This window comes from Pan troglodytes, chromosome 2 (genome assembly GCF_028858775.2).
Source record: "Pan troglodytes isolate AG18354 chromosome 2, NHGRI_mPanTro3-v2.0_pri, whole genome shotgun sequence".
Taxonomy (NCBI): Eukaryota; Metazoa; Chordata; class Mammalia; order Primates; family Hominidae; genus Pan; species Pan troglodytes.
The window spans coordinates 66,147,362-66,167,971 of NC_086015.1; the positions used below are offsets into that span (position 1 = coordinate 66,147,362).

Consider the following 20,610-nt stretch of genomic DNA (forward strand, 5'->3'; position numbering starts at 1 on the left):
CAAGCCCCTTATGTCTGTTAACTTGCTTAATTGTCACAGCAACCCTGAGAGTAAATATTCTCATTATTCCCATTTTACAGATGATGGAAGTAGCTCAGAGAGGTTAAGGCCTTTGCCTAAGGTTGCACAGCCATCAAATGTCAGTTAATTCGAAGCCCATACTGGAGCTTTGGCAAAGAAAGCTTTAACCTAGACTGCTCATGCTGATGGACAATATATCTAACATGGTATGCCTTTAAGGGCACAAGCAGTAATCCAGTTAAAAAAAAAACACACAAAAAGACATGCACAAAACATTAAAGAAAGTACGTGACAAAACATTGGTAGCTTAGAGGAATAATAGTAAAAGTAACAACAATGAGAGTAAGAATAATATCTATCACGTATGAGATGTTTACTGTGTTCCCAGCTCTTTCTGAACCTCTTTCTTTTATTGACGTATTTATAATCTTCACTACTGCAGCCTAGGAAGGTTTCATAACTTGCCTATGCTCACACAGCTCACAGATAGCGGAGCTGGGATTTGAACCTGGGCAGGCTGAAAATCTGTTCTCCAGCAGCAACCCTTGAAGGAACGCACAAGTGCTGGGGGTGCTGGTGCAGGCAGTGGTTAGATGTCAGTTTTCAGCCCTGAATGATGTTTTCTGCTCTCCAGGCATACTGTTTCAGATTCCCTGAAGAAAGAATCCCATGTGAGTCTCTGTATTCTTCACATGTTTTTGACCTTAGGTCTTTTACTTCATCCTGGTCTTCTATTTATCCAGCCCTAAAGTCAAAGAATTGGACTAAATCGATGGTTTTCAAAGTGTCCCTGGATCCCCTACTCGGCTTCAGCCACCAGGGCTGACTTAACTTATTTGAGTTGCTGGGGTCTTGAGCAAGATTTTGTTTGAAGAGACCATCCTTTGGCCTCCAAAGCCACTGAACTAAGCCACTGAACTGTCCAAGTCCCTTCCAGATCACAAAGTCCTAAGATTCAATGGCAGTGATAGTGGTGCAATGAATAAGCAGTGAAGCCAGGCCCTCCTCCCCTGTCCCTTGTACTGGGTCTACCCACCTCGCCACCGATCTGACTGCACGTGCTGATCAGCAAAAGCCAGAACTTGCCTCTGAAGCCCTGGTGTTGGTCAAGAACAGAGATGCCCTTTTGAGTTTGCAGCAGGGGTCACACGCACTTTCCATCATGCCTGCTCAATCCGTGAGCCCATCTGAGAACTTACATAAGAGTCCGACCCTGCCCAATCAGTGTTCCCCTTTGAAATCTAATCTCCTCCTGTTGGTGGGGCAGGTGCTTTTGCTTTATCTTTTGATGCTCTTTAAAGCCATGGCCTCTTCCTATAGTGTGTTTAGATGGGGGCTCGGCTGCCAGGGGTTTGCCGGGGTTGTCTTGTCACTTCCTGTCAGCATACAGCATGCTTAACTGCAACCCTGATGTTAGACTCGGCTCTGAGGGGAAAACTCTTCTGATTCTCTAGCCATTCGGCCTGGATCCCTTGATCGTAAGGCAGGTTGGTGTGCTGCAGTGTGACTCGAAGTTCACCTACAACATGAGGGAGACATGAAGGTGGTAGTTTTGCAGTTGGTGGTACCAAGCCCTACCCACACCCTCTATCGCTTGGGGCTTTGTGTTGACTATTTACACAGCCCAGGAAGCTCAGAGGCAGCAAGCAAAGGCCAAAATATTTTCTTCTCCGGGCCAAACCAGTCCCCGCCAAGCATGCTTGCAGAGATTTCCCCTGTCATTAGGCTGCTGGTAACCAGGTTTAAATTAAAGCCCAGACTTGCCAGTGGGCGGAGGGGCAATTCCGTTATTTCTAGCCTTTTGTACAACAGAAATTGTTTTTGTAATTTTGATTATAGAACCCTATGATTTGAAGACTTTTGCATTTATTGGGTAATACTAAATTTTTATTTTAGAAAAAGACGAATTGAACACCTCTCTGAGAATCAGCCAAGGTTTCTGAGCCTCACGAATAACTGCTGTTACTTCGCTGTTCACTAGTGCTTGGGCTTGGTTATTTAACCTCGCTGTTCCTTGATTTCCACATCTGTAAAATGAGTATTAGAAAGCACACACTTCATAGAGTTGTGAACTAAGAGAGCATAGTGATGTGAATAATAAAAGCCTGGATTCTAAACCCAGCTACCTGTTTCTGCATCCCGGCTCTGTAAACTGGGGATAATCATAGAACTAACTTCATGGAGTTATTTTAAGCATTAAATAAATTAATCTTTATAAAGCTCTTAGAACAGGGCCTCTTGCATATAATAAGTGCTGTTTAAGTGTTTGCGACATGTAAATACTCAGAATAGTGCCTGGCATATAGGCGAAGCTAAATCAATGTTAAGTCTTCTTCAACTAATCTTTTCCAAAAGGAAATTGCAATTTTAATTATAATATAGTTGATTCTTGTTGGGTTTTTGCATTATCCCCTAGTTACACAGACTTCTCGAGTCTGGGGATGCACAGTTGCCCAAATGCCTGTACTAGTTGTTCTGCGTGAAAATGAGAAGAGGAAGGAAGGAGGAGGCATGAGGCTTGGGAATGATATTCCTGTAGGCTCAGGTGTGTCTATGAGGTCACCTGGAACCCTGTTCCCGGGGCCCATGGTGGAAGCCATGAAGGAGCTAAGGGACCCCATGAGCAGGACTCCAGTAGTCTTATTGCATCTGTAACAGGGAAGGGGAGAGAATACCAGATGTAAATTCAAGACTAGATGTCTGGAGATGTATGTAGAGACTAGAACCTTCTCTGACTCATGAAAGAAGCTAGATAGTTTACTGGGCATGCTTGGAAGAATTATAAGATATTTTCCTCATCTTCTCTACGACACTATTCCTTCCTGTCCCAGGGCCTTTGCTCATGCTGTTTCTACTGCTTACAATGTTTTTCTTCACCTTGTTTGCCCCCACCCTTGCATTTTCACCTGGCTAACCTCAGTGCCTTCTATGGCTGAGTCAGAGCTGTGTGGAGTCTTTGGTGTCAAGACACCTGGATTCACATCCTGGCTTTGCTTCTTAGGAGCTGCGTGACCTTGAGCAGACACTAACCCATTCCATGCCTTGCTTTCCTCATAGATTAATCATATTTTCATTGTTGGGTCTGAACTTGAATATCATTTCTTCTGTTTAAGGGAAGATACCGCCACATTTGTAAAAAGAATGCTGGTTCCTGGGGCCATTCTTTTTAAATTTCTAGTTGTGCCTTGGTTGGGCTTCACTTCGATTTGGAGAGGACTTGGGTGAAACCATAATGAAATGTAGCCAGCTTTGGAATTGCATGTTACTGGTGACTTACAGTTTTCTTTTCACGATGATTCTCTCATTGTGTCCCAAAGTTTGTTCCACTGATTATCTATCTGTTCATAGATAATTAGAGAAGAGTTCTATGATGAAACAAGATTGGGAAGGGGTGGGTTAAACAAAGTCAAGCCCATTTCTTTTCTGCAAGACTTCTCAGAGATTTTGGTATGCTAGAATATTTTGTCTATTTCCTGGGGAAGGGAGAGGGACTTTAATGTGGCCCAACCATGTTCATCATGGAACCTGTATTTTATTGAAATATACTGTGGTACTGGTGTCCTCAGAACACACCCTGGGAAATGCTGCTTTGTTTACTGAGGCTCTCCCACCACCAAATGCTAGTGCTTCTCAGGATATAAACAAACATAAGGCTTGTGATGTGGCACCAGCATGCCGAGGGTGTTGACTGTGTCTGCGGCTCGGAATGGCATGACTTACCATTGTGCTTTTCTTTTCCCTTTTTCCCCAAACAGAGAAGGAGACCTTTCTGGATCCTTTCGTCCTCCGGGACCTCCTGCCTGCATCCCTGGGCAGCTATTATCGGTACACAGGTTCCTTGACCACACCACCGTGTAGCGAAATAGTGGAGTGGATAGTCTTCCGGAGACCTGTCCCCATCTCTTACCATCAGGTAGATATTCTTCCTCAAGTGGGGTTTCTGTGTTTACTTGTTTTGTATTGACTTAACGATCCAGCATGGCTAGACTATACCACTAAGGAATTTGTTCTTGATCCTGTGCATATCATTGATTCCTGCAGTCTTTCCCACAAACATGTTTTTGAACCCAAGAACTGCAAGCGATAGAATGTGGTTTCTTAGCCACAAATGAAATTAACTCACTAAAGAGAATTGCACTCATGAAATCTGAGTATTGTTTAAGTATTCAATCTTGAGGAGGTAATAATAGCTATCCTCAATGATGATGACCTTTTGTGCCAGAAACTCTTCTAAGCTCTTTATAAATGTTGACCCATTTCATCTTCATGAACAACACTCTTGTGAGGTAGATGCTATTTGTACCCCCATTCTACAGTCTTATGAGGAAGGTGCTGTGCATACCCCCATTTTATAGAGGAGATCAAGCCACACAGAAGGTTATTTGCCCACAATCACACAACTGGTAACCATGCCATGGTGTCTGATTCCAAAGAGCATGCTCTGACCACTAAGCCTACCCACAGTTCAGAAAAGAAAGAGATTTGTGGACATGGAGAAATGAAATAAAACATACCATTGATTGAGTTCTTTCTGTGTGCTACGTACTTTACTCAGCACTTTATACATATCAACTTAATCAGTGGCAACACAAACATAGAGAGATGGGTATTCACATAGAACATCATGGCATGGAGAGATTGGGTAACATGCCCAAAGATTCATGGTTAATGAATGATGAAGCCAAAAACTAAGCCTGGGTTTGCCTGATTCCAAAACCCATGTTTCTGACCACTATATTGTACTGCTTCCTTCTGAGTGTGGACTGAGCACACTTCATGGGAAGGCATGATTTAGGCTGAGCAGTTAACTGTGGGTAGGAGCTGATGAACTGGAGATAGAATTGAGGCAGTGTCAGAGGAAGGGGAACCATCCAGGCAATGAGAGGTCTTTAAATCACCTCATGAGGTTTGAATGCATGGTTGGGGATGATTCTTAGGAGGGACATGTTAGTTGTGCAAAATTCAGCATGGATTGAATTACAAAAAGTGTCAAATTTCTTCTGCATTACTCCCAAAAATAGAGCCAGGAACAATGGGTAGGATTTGTAAGAAAGTGGATTTGAGCCATTAACCAAGACTGTCCAAAACTGGAAGGTACTTAGGATGTCTTTCATAGAAATGACCACCCCCTCCAGTCTGATCGTTCTAGTACCAGTTGACCTTCTGGGTCTTATGTCAAGTATTCCAGTAGGTGGGTCTGAATAGACATTGGCCAACCAACTACTTGGCTGGCCTTGGGTCACATGTCCATCTTTGAATGAGCCATCAGAGGTGAATGAGCCATCAGAGGTGCCAGATAGCATCCTGAAACATCCAGTGTTACCTGTCAGTGGGTAAATGGGGCAGGTTCCCTAGAAGAAGGTAGGGGCAGTAGAGACACTATCCCCCTAACCAAGTTAGGTCATGTAAGGCCAGGCTGAACAAATTTATTTGGCCTCACTGCTGTTTTGGCAATCATTTTACTTTCAGATTTTTTTTTCCTTTTAATCTGAGCCTGACAATAAAGAAAGGACTGGTGATTTGGTTTCAGAACAGGATCTGCCAGCCTTAAGGAGATAATGAAATAAGAAATGAGTTTTCTTCCTAATGGTGATGCCAACATTGTTTCATTAAAAAAAAATAATAAAGTTACAGCCCAAATATTTATATATACAGCGTTGGTGGAAGGAATTTTTTTTTCAAGATCCTTTTTTGTCAATTAATAAATACTTTTGTTTTGAAAGATTGAAAGGTTTACGGCTCAGTGGCTCATGCCTATAATTTCAGCACTTTGGGAGGGTGAAGCAGGAAGAACCCTTGAGCCCAGGAATTCGAGACCAGCCTGGGCAACATGGCAAGACCCCGATCTCTACAAAAAAAAAATTAAAAAATTATCCAGGCGTGGTGGCACATGTCTGTTGATCCCAGCTGCTTGGGAGGCTGAGGGGGGAGGATCACTTGAGTCTAGGAGGTCAAGGCTGCAGTGAACTGTGATCATGCCACTGCGGTCCAGTGTGGATGACAGAGTGAGACTGTCTCAAAAAAAAAAAAAAAAGAAAGAAAGATTTGAGATAATGAAGTTAAGAAATACTGATTTGGCTACTTTTCATATAGAATTCCATGTAAGGAGAGGCAGAGAGTCGTTGATTAGCTGGAGAGAAATAAGGACCATTAACATATGCTGGGTTTCATTATAGCTCCAGATTTGAAACAAAAAACAGTTTGGGGCTTGGATGTTTTGCCAAGTGTTTGTCTTTTAGAAGCATTTTGATCACCATTTTTGTAACTGGGGCTCTGAGAAAGTGCTTTTTAAATATCTGCTCACTATTCCACTCTCTGCCACCCATACGCTCAAAGAAGAAATAATGTAAGATTTGTATTTGCCTTCCAATATATAACTTCTCTCTAGGTATTGTGTTTCAGGGAAATAGAAAAGAAGTCAGTCATATTTGCTTTCCAGGTTCTTTGCTACAAACCGTCTTAAGATAATACTTTAGTTTTATCAGACACTGCTTCATGTGTCCCTCTCTCTCTCCCAAGGGAGGAAAACAGCTCATATTCATGTGGCCAAACTGGATCCTTGCTGGCTGGCTTTGTGGAGGTCACAGCTGTGTCAGCCCTTGGAAAGGAAAGCATTCGCCATCCAAGTATTATCGCTTCAGACCTTCCCACCCTGACCCTGCCAACATTCTTTCTGAAGTTAGCACAGAATGTTCATTTCAGAAAGGCGAACAGCCAATTCGGAAAAGCCAAGTAGTCATGAATTCCATGTCTGCCTCTGACAGAAAGAAAACATTCCTAGTCTCTCGTTCTTCTACTTCTCTACAGTCTCTGTATTCTCTCTTTTCTTCCCTGTCATCCAGCATGGGTGCCTGCACTCAATGAAAATTTGAGCATATTCACCATGAAATATAACGGTTAGCACAAAGTGTTGACTTGTATGATGTGGATTTCTTTGAAGCCTTTCAGAGTACATACAGGCAAACAGTAATCTTTCTTCACTTGTTCCCTTTTGTGAGTCTAGTTGGGCATTCAAGTCAGCCCTGCCAGCCTGTGCACTTGTACCTCTGGCTTGTGTGATAATCTAGATTAAAATACAGCATTGCTAATGGAACCCCACATTGGTTTGGGATTCCCCACTTAGCATGGCTTATGTGGCCCCTCTAAACATCTTCTGAAAATATCAGGCCAAAATCATGTCCCCCAAACAAAATGGGTCACCCCAACAAAATGGCAGCACTCTCGGCCCTTCTGTGGGATGTCAGAGGAGCCGGACAACACATGGAGATGGTTGCAGGCAACGTGTTCATGATCAGTCATAGAAGATGATTAGCTTTCAGTCCAGTTAACTAGGATTTGTTTTCTTCTAGAATAGTGCTTCTCAGATGATGGTTCTTTGCCCATAGGCAACTAACCCAACCCTTCCTTTCCAGGACTGTTTGCATCTTGTAGGTTAAAATAAGGCACTACCTATGATTTTCCCCAGCTTGAATTTTACTTAAGTGCTTGTAAGGGGTGCTATCAAAAAGGCAATAAATAAGTCTGACTGCATCTACTTTGTTTACCTTTAGATGTGTGATTTTTTTTGTTTTTTTTGTTTTTTTTTTTTTCTGACAGTAAGCTGGAGTGGACAGAAAAGGTTTAATTGCATGACCCTTTTTAACCAAAGGTATCTGTGAGAAACAGTAGAGCAGTTCTTTGAAATTAAGACTGTGTGCTTTGGCGGCAAACTGCCTGGGTTCCATTTATGGCTTTGTTCTTCGGCCAAATTACTCAAGTACTCTACTATTTGGTGCCTCGGTTTTCTCCTCTGTAACATCATGATGATAATACCCCCCTCATGGAGTCACAATAAAGGTTAAATGATGGAATACATATAAAATGCTTAGACTAGAATATGTATAAAACGCACATCACAGGAAGTGCTTGGGAGATATTAGGCGTTGTTGTTGTTGTTGTTTTTGTTGTTGTTGCAGGTATTAAATGATCACCAAGTCTCTAAAGCAGGACTGTCTGGTAGAAGTAAAACCACATCATTTAAAATGTTGTAGTGATCATGTTAAAAAATGTAAAGAGAAACAAGTGAGATTAATTTTAGTAGTATAATTTATTTAATCAAATGTAGCCACAATATTATCACTGCAAATGTAGGGCTAGCCATATTTCTAATGGAATAGCCACGTGTGGCTACTGGCTGTCACAGCTGTAAGGTTTATCTCAAGGCCACGACAACTGGTGAGTCACTTAATTCAGAACGTTTCTATTTCAACACATGACGTGCAGTGCATGTGAATGAAGGAGGTTTTTTAATGATGGGGTGAAGATGCCATATTAATCCAAGAGAGATGGCTTTCTTTGTTAATTATGGTTAAGTCCTTTTCCTTCTATAAAGCCCTTTCTATAATCACCTTCATGCAAAACTGACTGTAGCCACAGGAGGGGCATGGCCCTGCATTTAGCTAGCTGTTCTTAGATTTTATGTTTGCAGCTGTGGTTCAGTAAGTAAAATTTTGGATGCTTCAGGCTACTGGGAATTTAATATTCCATTATCATTGTCTTGTTTAATAAGGAGGCAACAAACACGACCTGCCCTGTCATCCCTCAAATGTGTGGTGAAGCTAAAATAATCTCCATGACCTTAGGTGAGATTTTCCAGTTTCTAGTTAGTATCCTTGGGTTCCTTACTGTGCTAATAATGGACCGTGGTTTTGTTTAATTGCCATTATATGCCCATCCCTTAAACTATTGTACATATCAGCCTTTAAATGGCTCATAGTTATGTTACTTTTGGTATTCTCTCATTTCTCCCTTTCATCCACAGTGGTGTCCTGCCCAAGTCTTGTGGACAGGAGCTCTCGCTACACACGAAGGGCATGAATAGATTTCAACTTGCCTTTGATTCGAACCGACAGATTAAAAACTAATTATTCTCTGTAATACTTTTATAATAAAAACTAAGTTGAAATGATTTATATACACTTCGAGCGAACACATTTGCAATTCAAGGTTAAAATTGTTCTTGAAACAGCACCAGTTAAACTGCAATTACAAATCCCCAAGCAGGGATAAAAGAAAGAAATGTTTTACACATTCACTTCAAAAGTTTAAGAGTCAATTTAATATTATAGAAATAAAAACTTTCATTTATTTTTACTAAATGATAAAGACTTCATTAGTTGTATTAAAGTCAAGATAAATCCAAGTGTGTTTATTACCCTGCTGTGGCAAAGGATCAGCCAAGAAAAGTGAGGGCTTTGGGAGGTGGACAGGATTTTCTCCTTGGGCCTGCTGTCTTGTTCATGCCTCCCAGTTCTTTCTGTGTTGGGCTATTGGCAGTTTCTATTCAGAGTGCAGAAGGATGAAGATAGATAGATGTATGTTGCTGATGCAGGGTGCCCTGTGTGGAATGGCCTTGAGGTTAGCTAAAGGGAATCGTTTCAGGACTTATACTATCACTGCATCCATTTCTCCACTGCAGTGTGGCTCTTTCAGTGGATAATGCTAAGGCCTTTTATGCCTGTGGCATGAAATAGCTGAGAGCATACAAAATAGAGTCACACAGACCTGCTATTCTAAGCCTCACTTCACCTCTTGGTTCCCGTGCCTGCATTAGTCCATTTTCACATTGCTATAAAGAACTACCTGAGACTGGGTAATTTATTAGAAAAGAGGTTTAATTGGCTGTGCAGGAGGCATGATTGGGAAGGCCTCAGGAAACTTACAATCATGGCGGACGGGAAGCAGGCATGCATTACATGGCTGGAGAAGGAAGAAGAGAGAGAAAGGGGAGGTGCTACACACTTTTAAACAACCAGATCTTGTGAGAATCCACTCACTGTCACGGGAACAGCAAGAGGGAAATTCCGTCCCCATGATCCAATCACCTCCCACCAGGCCCCTCCTCCAGCATTGAGGATTACAATTCCACCTGAGATTTGGGTGGGGACACAGATCCAAACTATATCAGTGACCTTGGGCAAGTTACTCAATGCCTCTAAGCCCAATTTCCTTACTAGTCAATAAAACTGATACTAATACTGCTATTAATAATAATATTACCACCAGCCTCATGGGATTTCTGTGGATTAAGTGAGAGAAAGCACATACCAGTCTCAGCACAATGCCTTGCATGTAATAGGCACTCAGCAAATATTGGCTGCTAGTGTTCTTGATATAATAAGAGTGTTCTGTAATGCTACTTTAATGTCATTATTTAATGTCATTACTTTAAGCTAAAAAGAAGTTGGAAACCAAAATAATGTCTGTAAAGTACTTAAAGAAGTACCTGGCATGTCATAGGTTTGATAAATATAAGGGGGATAAGGAAGGGAAGGTTGATACAGCATTTTACAGTTGTTGTAAGCTTAGAGTACAATTGTAGTTACCACATTCCTCATGAAATAATAATGACAGTAGTGATAGTACTTACTGAGCACCTGCTGTGTGCCAGGAATTATTCCAAATATTTTATATATCACAACTCATTGAATAGTTACAAAAACCACAGGAAATAGGTAATGCTGTTACCTCCATTGTACAAACAAAGACACTGAGGCACAGAAAGATTAAATAATTTGACCAAGGTCACACATTTAGCAAGTAGGGTTTAAAAACAGGATTTTGTACCCAGGTAGCAGGGGTAAGGGTTTTGAATTTGGAGAATTAGGCATAGGCCAGATCATAAGGGCCCCACCATTAAGGATGGGAGGCTGTTAAAAAGTATTGAACAGAGACATGTCGTGATCTCATATACATTTTTCAAGGATCACTGTTTAGCTATTAACCAGATCTAGAAAAGCAGAACAGATTACGGACCAAACATAGGACCGGTCAAAGACCCAGAAAGACACAACTTTGTCCGTATGGTTTGTTCTGTGACTCCAGCCTGATTTCCATATTGCACAACTCTAGGGGACACTTTCTCATGGTGGGCTTATGGCACCTTTTGGAATCAAACAAAGTGGAGGTCCAAGGCAAGGGTCAGGGTCTGGGGACAGACTGAAGTTGCTGTGTAATGATGTATCTGTAGATTTCATCACTGCCCACTTGCCAAAGTGAGAAATGTAGACTCCTCTCACCAATCCAAGGCTCCTGGAGGTTTTTAACTCACTGGCCAAGCATGCCAGTTGCCAAAGAGACAGGCCACTGGCGATTTTCATTTAAGTTAGAAAAATGACAGGGTTTTAGTGAATGCCGCCAACCCACAGAAGGACATTTGATGAGTGTGCTAAGCTCGTCCTCCTTTCCCTCTTTTGTATGACTGTCAAGCGCAACTGTGAGCCAGTTGACAATATAATATCATTCAGGTCATCAGTTCACTCCCAGAACCATCACATCCTTTCTTCAAAATCTTGGGGCAAGTTAAGTTAATAACAAGGAAGCCACCATGCTTTTAAACCGTAGCATGTCATTAAGCTGTAATAGCAATTTAAGTGAAAGCATTTTTGTGTTAAATTCACAACCTGCCTCATTTTTACAGTTATGTGACTTGTTCTTTCCTGAGGCTTCAGAAATAAACTTTTTAGGAGAATTTAATGCTGGCTCTGAAAGAAGCAAGTATTCTAGAGAATAAACAAACTTCAGAGTCGTATTGCTGAGACAGTTTTCTGAGACAGGCCATTCTTTTCTGGCATCTCAGAGATTAAACTATTTCGGGACAGATGGCTGTCTCTTCCAGAAAATTTCCGGTCTAATTCACGATGTATGGCAGCCCAGTCCATTTCTCTAAAAAGTCATCCTGAAAGTTAAGGAATGTCTCTCTCTATTAAACTCACGTCTCTACGGCTTTAATTTAAGCCAATTTCCTTTTATTTGGTCTTCTCTGGACATGGAGAAGAGCTGGTCAGCATCTTCCACATATGAGGGGCTTTATGAAATTACTCCTTACTTGCCTTTTCTTCAGGCTAACCAATTCCACTTCCTTTAACCTTTCCTCACAGGATTTATTCTCCATCTTTTTAATCATTTTGATTGGTCTTTTTCTGGGCTGTCTCCAGAGGGTCTTTGTTAATACTTCTCATATGATTTTAAGAAGTTATTTTCTCTGAGAAATCAGAAACCTGCTCTCACATTTGATGCATTCAGTTCTGACTTTGGTAGTCCTGTCAAGTGAGTTCATATCATGAGGTGGAGGTGATTTTTCAACATCTTTAGTTGTCTTCATTTGAGTGGCTCACATTTGGACAAAGTAATCAGTCCAATTTTCCTAATTTTTCTGTCATGTCTTGCCTTTCCTTTGCTGTAAATAAAGAAGGAATAGCAGAAAGAATGGGAAGGCAGGCAGATGCTACCTAGAGACACTATGAGTTTTTATGAGAGTAAAGTAACTCAGAGAATTGAAGTAACACAAGAGTAACAGGCTGTTTTGGCTTTTAGGCTGGTTGTGAATCTGTCCAACCAAAAGGCAGAAAAAATTCCATGGTTTATTATCATTTTACATAAGCTGTGGAATTGGAGGGGAGGTAGAATGATAGGTGAATTCACATACTTAAATGATTTTTGCATGGCTAATAACACTACCTCAATTCATCGCTTTCTCATGCAAAGAGAGGGCAGACTGTTTGGAAGCAGGTCATTTTCTGTGTCATTCTCTGAGGCTGTTTGAGAAACAGTGGGGGTTAGTTCCAGGGTTCAGGATGACCACCTAGAATTTGCAGAAACCCAGAGAGTGATTTCCCTTTTTTATTTTCCACATTAGTATTAACTGCCTTCTGGTTCCCCAAAGCCTTGACAGTCACTCAATGCACAGAGAGCATCTTTCTAGCACCATTCGACCATTTCTCCTGCAGAAAGCACTCTTATTTGGCACCAGAGGATCCAGATGGGCCAGAAACAGTTCATTCAGCTTTTCTCTTCATTCTATTTTCTTCTCCTATTAGTATTTTTGGTGGCTGCATATTTCAAATTACAGTTCATTTTTTTTTTTTTTTTTGGTGACAAGAATAACTTTGTGGCCTGTTGAGGACAAGTCTCTGTCACTCAGTTGCTGTTCCATTCCTCATATGTAATAGAATGACTTTTTTTATTTTTAAAAAGTTTTTTATTATTTTTTTGAGACAGAGTCTCATTCCATCACCCAGGCTGGAGTGCAGTGGCACAATCTCGGTGCACTGCAGCCTCCGCCTCCCAGGTTCAAGCAATCCTCATGCCTCAGCCTCCCGAGTAGCTGGAATTAAGGCGTGCACCATTATGCCTGGCTAATTTTTGTATTTTTAGTAGAGACAGGGTTTCACCATGTTGGCCAGGCTGGTCTCGAACTCCTGACCTCAAGTGATCCACCCACCTTGGCCTCCCAAAGCGGTGGGATTTCAGGCATGAGCCACCGGGCCTGGCCAGAATTACCTTTTTTAATGATCACAATGTTGAGGGACACAAAAAAATCCCTTTTTTGTTTTGTTCTGTTTTTGAGACAGGGTCTCACTCTGTCACCCAGACTGGAGTGCATGGTGCAATCATAGCTCATTGCAGCTTGCAACTCCCAGCCTCAAGTAACCCTCTCACCTCACCCTCCCAAGAAGCTGCGACTACAGGCGTGCACCACCACGCCCGGCTGATTTTTGTATTTTTTATATAGGCAGGGTCTCGTTGTCTGGGCTACTCTCCAACTCCTGGGTTCAAGCGATCTTCCACCTCAGCCTCCCAAAGTGTTGGAATTATAGGCTTGAGTCACCACACCTGGCCCAAAGAATCCCTTTTGATAATAGAAATATGATTTGGGCACCCTGATTTTTTTCCTTTACTTTCCATAAAAGTTAGATCGGCAGTCTTGTAAGAGATGTTTCTTAATAATATTAATAATAATGATAGCAGCTAACCTTAATTGAGGACTTAACTGTGTGCTAAGCAATTTACATAAATTTTAATACTTCTGACAACTTTATAAGGTAAGTATTATTACGTGTTTTACAGTTGTGGATACTTGAGTTACAGAAAACTTGAACAGTTCATCTCCGATTACCCATCTGGTAAATGTTGAACTTAGGCAGTTTGACTTGCAAGTCACACATTTAGTGACCTGGCGACTTTGCCAAACTTGATCACTAGTATGTCGGAAGATGCCAAGAATTAAATCCCTAATATTTATGAAGCTCTTATGATATGCTAGGAACTGTTTTAAGCACTGTACTTGGATTAAATATTTTGTCAGCACTTAATATTGACAAAAATCCTTTTGGGTAAATATTGTTATGATTATCACCATTTTATTGAGGAAAAATGGTGGCTCAGGTTAAGCAGCTTGTTCAGGTCACAGAGTGGGTAGGCGATGGAGTTAGTATTCATACCCAGGCAGTCTGGCTCCGGGACATAACAGTTTGACTGTGACCCTGTGTTTCTTGCTAGAATGGTAAAGGCCTTTCCAGCAGGGCACTGCAGAAAGACTGGGACTCTCTCATGGGAGGCACAAACTCAGAGTGCGGTACAGCCCTCAAATGAAGTGTTTTCCTGGTTAGTTGGCAGGACAGAAACCACAGCCAGATGAGCCTGTTGGCAGTGTTTCCAGCAGGCAGCCTCAGGTCCTGCTGGGTTTAGCAGCCCTGGCATTGGGCACTTCCTACCGTTTCATGCTCTTATCACCTTCACCTGCTTTAGACCGAATAGCTTTTCTAATTGATGTGTGTTTCTTGTGTTTCTTTTTTTTTCCCCTCCCCTCTCTGGTCCTCTGTTCAGCTTGAGGCTTTTTATTCCATCTTCACCACGGAGCAGCAAGACCATGTCAAGTCGGTGGAGTATCTGAGAAATAACTTTCGACCACAGCAGCGTCTGCATGACAGGGTGGTGTCCAAGTCCGCCGTCCGTGACGCCTGGAACCACGACATGACAGACTTCTTAGAAAACCCACTGGGGACAGAAGCCTCTAAAGGTATATTTGGCTTAAGTGCCTTGCCCAGAGGAAGATTCCTTATCATAAATTACTTTAAATTAAAAGGAATTCAAAGCCAGCCAGGAATTGGGACTTGGTGTTAAATGCATATGTTTCTCTGCTAAAGGGAGCCTGTCTGGCTGAAAAATAGGAGCAGGTGTGGGAATAAATTCTGTTAAATAGGTATGGTAGAAATTGCCCTTTTGACCAATAATAGATAATTCTGTCTGCATTTCTGCCTTGTAACTTCAAAACTTACTAGCAGTGTCTAGAGAAAGCTTTCTGAAAAGTGTCTTACTTTTTATGTGTTTCCCTGTTGATCAGGAGTTTATCTCTGAGCTCAGACATCAGTGAAACGGGAGAGTTCCCTGACCCCACTCCCTGCTTTGAAGGACATGCAACAGGAATGTGGCTCATCTGTTGAGTCACCATTCGCTGCTCAGACACATAAGGTCTGGGGGAGCACATAAGGGAGGGGGAGCACACAGATGGGCAGGTGCAGGAGCCAGGGCGAGTTCCTTGGGGCTCTGGCACTAGGGTTATGTGTCTGTGACTCCTGAAGCCCAAGTGGGCATGTGTTACAGTGGGCTCTTTCAGCCTTGCCGTCTGTGGACAGCTTAAGTGTTAACCAGCTCAGTGACCTCTTGGTACCCAGGTCCTTGTCTGGCGTCCAGGAACAATCAAGTCGCCCATGGACTTGAAGGATGAATGTGGGGGTTTTATTGAGTGGCGGAGTTGGCTCTCAGCAGGATGTATAGGGAGCTGGAAGGGGTATCAAGTGAGAAGATGATGGAGTTTGGCCATTCGGTGGCCAGTCTCCTCTCTGATTGTCCCTTGACATTCAGATGCTCCTTCTCTTCTCCCTGCCATGCCATTCTGCTGTTCTTCTGCTCTTCTATTCATCCCTCTTGTCTGCTTCTGGAGCCTGGGGTCTGGGGTTTATATGGGTACAGGATAGCGGGATATGGCGGGCCAAAAGGCAACTTTTGGTCATGAAAACAGGAATGTCTGTTTTCACTTAGGGCCCAAGGGTCTCCAAATTTGAGGGTGGGGCCTTTGTCCAGGAACTGCCCTCTTCTAGCCAGTATTTCCCTGTCTCCTGTCCATATCATCAGGACCTTTGAATTGCTCCCAACACCCCAGTATATAGCAGTCTTACTACCATCCACCCCCGGCAAGAACTCCCATGCCAGCCTCACCCCTACTGGAAATCACTTGCTTATTATTTTTTTAACCTATTATTTAACAGTTTAACCCCGGTATCTGATAAACATAAGTTTATCATTTTCAGGCATCTCAGTCTTTTCCATCTCTACTTGCTCATGTGAGATGAATATGAATTTCTCTCCCAGGAAACTAGAACTTCTGGTTCTACCCTCACACCTCTCCCCTCAGGCTCTGGGATTTATCAGAATTGTGTCACAGAGCTCCGGAAATGCTGAGGGGAGCAAGGCTGATCAAAGCCCTATTACTTGGAAGGGAGGAAGGAAAAAGAAGGAATTTTCTTTTGGTGCCAAAAGGGATATTTCCCAACCCAGTGCTGTCCTTCTTCAAAATTATGAGCTTGGGTAATAAAGGGAGAGCTTGTGTCATTTATCAACACTGGAGGTAGAGTGGGCTACTGTTAGTGTGGTACGTTATGTGGAGAGGTTTTCTTTCAAGAGTGCCCTCACCCCCAGCAAAAGGGAACAGTTTATTGGCATATGGACTTTGTAGGAACAGGGGGAATGGGATTCTATTCCACAGGTAACTGCAGTGACATGCACTTTGATGATATGAAAGAGCCCATTTTCTAGGCTCATGTTTCTGAAAAGGAGCTAAAAGAAGAGGAGAGGGAGTTTAAGAATGTGATCATTTCCTTCCTGTCTGTGTGATTTTGTTTGAGGTTAGTGAGGAGAAGTGAGTCAGGCACCAGGTTCCCTCAAGAAATGCTTGGGATTCAAGTAATTTGGGGACAATAGATTGTCAAGGGCATCATTCTCTGGGAACAATGGGAGAATTAAGAAGCTCACAAACCTGTGAAATATCTTCGGTTGGGCTGCCGTGGAAAACCTCAGATGAACTAATTTTTTTTTTTTAACCTAGCTAAAAAAAAAGAAAGAAAACAACCCAACTAGAAAGCTTTCTCCCAAGAGAAGTTGACTGAGAAAATCAGGTCTCCTGGGGATTTTGTGAGAGTTATATGCAGAGGACATGGATTGGGGGGGTGAGGAATTCCTATCACAAGTGAGTGCAAGATCTGATAGCTCAGAATTGCTGAGATGGTGACAGATACAAAGCTCTTTCCTGAAAAATGGGCCAAGCATATGATATATCAGCTGTACAGAGAAAATGCATGGCCTTTATTATCCAAGAAAGCTAGGGAGGATAATGGTTTCTATTGTGTTAAATTGTCAAAGTAGGCATGATCTTCCACTGAATGGGCCTTCTCTGAATTTGACCACAACCACAGAACCATCCTTAAATACGGCAAATTCATGCGTCATTCTACTAGGTTTGTTTGAATTATCATAGTGCTCGTTGCTGACTCTTTAAGACATGGGAATATTAAAATGTTTTCTGATATTTTTAGAGCCAAAGAGAGAGCAGGATCTAGATGCAGTCCTATTTGTGTGTTTAACTTATTATTGGAGAGCTACACATACATAAAAGTGCAGTACCTGTAATACGTGCACAGCTTGATGAATTTTCACAGCCTGAGCACACCTGAGTAACAAGCACCTAGATCAAGAAACTCCCGTCTAGGATCTCAGGACTCCCCCATCATCCCCCTTCCTAATCACTCTGTGTTCCCAAGGGTAACCACTTCCAGAAATTCACTTAGCCTGTTTAATAAATTGCATAAAGATAGAATCATTCAGTATGTCCTCTTTTGTGTCTTGCTTCTTTTGCTCTACAGTGATTTTAAGCATCCTCTCTGTTGTGGCCTGTAGTTGTAGTTTGTTCTTCTGTATTGCTAAATCCCATTGTGTGATTATACCTGAATATATTTATCCATTTCAGTATACATGTATATGTAGATTATTTTCAAGTCTGGGTGATTACGAAAATTCTTGAACCTGCCTTTTAATGAATATGTGGATATATCTCTATTGGGCATACACCCAGGAGTAAAATGGCAGCATCCTAGAGTACACATATTTTCAGGTTTGGTTAGAGACTGCCAAATGGCTTCCCAAAGTGATTGTATGTGCCACTTTACACTTTTGCCAGCAGTTTAGGAAATTTTCCTATTTTTACAGCATTTTTTTAAAGGCATAATTTACATACCATAATATACAGCTATGGTAAATGTATAATTTGATAATTTTAGCAAATTTATACTTGCATAGCCATCACTGCAGTCCAGTTTTAGAATATTTTCATCGCCACAGAAAGTTCCTTCCTGCCCATTTGCAGTCAATTATTTCTCCTGCCCTCAACCCCAGGCAACCTCAGGTCTGGTTTTGTCTTTCACTTGGTGTTAATGATTTTAACATTTACCCATGTTTGGCATGTATCAGTAGGTCATTTTTTTTTTATTGCTGAATAGTATCCCTATTTTTTTTTAATAACAGCTTTATTGAGATTTAATTCACATACCATGAAATTCATTCTTTTAACGTGTACACATTAGTGTTTTTTACTGTAGTCACAAAGTCATGCACCCATTGCCACCATTTATTTCTGGAACATTTTCATCACTCCAAAAAGAAACTCCATCTATAGCAATCACTCCCATTCTCCTTCCCTTCGTCTGCCCTGTATGTCCCTCCCTCCCTCCCTCCAGGGCTAGGCAACCACTAACGTACCTTTTGTCTCTATGAATTTGTCTGTTCTGCACATTTTATGCAAGTGGATCATATATGACTTTTTTGACTTAGCATAATACTTTCAAAGTTCATCTGTATTAGGGGCTATGTATCAGAATTTAATTATATTTTATGGCCAAGTAATATACCACATAATATGTGGAGGTGCCATGTTTTGTTTATCCATTTATCAATTAATGGACATTGAGTTTTTTCCACCTGTTGGCTGTTATGAATAATGCTTTTGTGAGCATCCATGTCCAAGTTTTTGTGTAAATATACATTTTCAAGTCTTTTAGATGTAAACCTAGGAATAGCATTGCTGGGTCATATGGTAACTTTCTGTTTACAGTTTTGAGGAACTATCAAACTATTTTCCAAAGTGGTGGCATCAGTTTACATTCCCATCAACAGTGTATGAGGGTTTCAATTTCTCCATATCCTCACCAACACTTGTTATTGTGCATCTCTTTTATTTTCACCAACCTAGTGAATATGAGGTTGCATCAGTTTATAGTTCTGATTTCCATCTCCTTAATGACTGATGATCTCCCTGTTTGTTTTTAAATGCACATGTCATGGAACCACAGCCCACATGACCAAATGTTCCTCCTTTTTTTTTTTTCCCTACGAAGACTCAGGTAACTCAGCGCCACTATAGGCCAAAAGATGCTGACACATCATCAAACAGCCTGGAGGGCTTAGATTATTGACCTTAGAGATGTAAGCAGGAAAGAGCCAAAGCACGGAACAAGTCCTTTTCCTTCCTCTACTCTTCTGCGAAAAAAAGTTTTAAAAAGAGAATGAGTGGTATTCTGTAATCTTCAGGTAATTCAAAACGAGCAAAGCCTGCCTGATTGATATTCTCTATCTGATAATTATTGGAAGCTTTCAATGCCCAGGAAAGCTATGATGTTTTATGCATTTATCGGGCTGTTGTCACAGAAGAAGGAAAAATAAATTAATTACATAAGGCAGGAGTCATTTAACTTTTTTGGTTAAGGGCCAGATAGTAAATGTTTTTGGCTTTGTTGGCCATATGGTCTCTGTTGAATCCTGGGTACTTGTGGGACATTGGTTCCAGGACCCCTACGGACACCAGTATCCTTGGATGCTCAAGTCCCTTATATAAAATGGTGTTGTATTTGCGCATAACCTGAACACATCCTCCAGTATACTTTAAAATATTTCTAAAGTACTTATAATATTAATACAATGTAAATGCCATGTAAATAGTTGTTATACTCTACTGGTTTTTGTTTGTACTGTTTTTTATTGTTATATTGCTATTTTTTATTTTTTTTTCCTTCCAAATATTTTTGGTCTATGGTTGGTTGAATCCATGCATGCAGAACCCATGGATATAAGTGCCGACTGTACTCAATTCTACCGGTATAGCAGGAAGGCACCTGCAGATGATATGTAAATGAGCGTAGAAAATGTCTTGCAGTAAACTTTTATTTCCAAAAAAAGATGGCAGACCAGAGTTGGCCTTGGGACTGTAGTTTACTGATCCCCACTCTATGGAGTAGCTTAAACTGAGTTGGAGAACCCTAAATGGGGAAATCATAGGCTCGTTGTAAGATACATATTTTCTGTCTTCAAGGTGGTAATGGCCATGACTGTGAATGTGTTGGATCTGTGTTTCCATTCCGCTGAAAGACCCTAGGACCAACCAGAGATTCATTAACTTGGTAACCACCCACTTACAATTCACTTTAACACCCGGTCATCTTTCACATCAGAGGGGTAACCAGAGCCTCAGTTGACTGAATATAGCTCCCCGCCTCCTCTGTTCCCCTGGTTATGATTGTGAACTTGAGGCAGCCAGTGGTGGGGGCCTGTGTTCATGCACCCGTATTTTATCAGGATGATTGGACGTCCTGGAATAGAGAATACAGAATCCAGCCTTTCGGTGCCAAGCACAAGAGGCAGGGCCCCCTAAGAAAGAAGTGGGGG

General features: G+C 41.6%; 1 protein-coding gene across 2 annotated transcripts in view; it reads left to right on the plus strand.

The window, feature by feature from the left end:
* Positions 1–20,610, plus strand: part of PTPRG (protein tyrosine phosphatase receptor type G) — a 733,384-nt gene that overhangs the window by 589,059 nt on the left and 123,715 nt on the right. For both annotated transcript variants that reach the window (XM_516564.8, XM_001174413.7), the window contains exons 7-8: positions 3,777–3,934; positions 14,668–14,860. In XM_516564.8, the coding sequence (XP_516564.3) occupies positions 3,777–3,934; positions 14,668–14,860 (351 nt within the window). The remainder of the gene's footprint in view (positions 1–3,776; positions 3,935–14,667; positions 14,861–20,610) is intronic.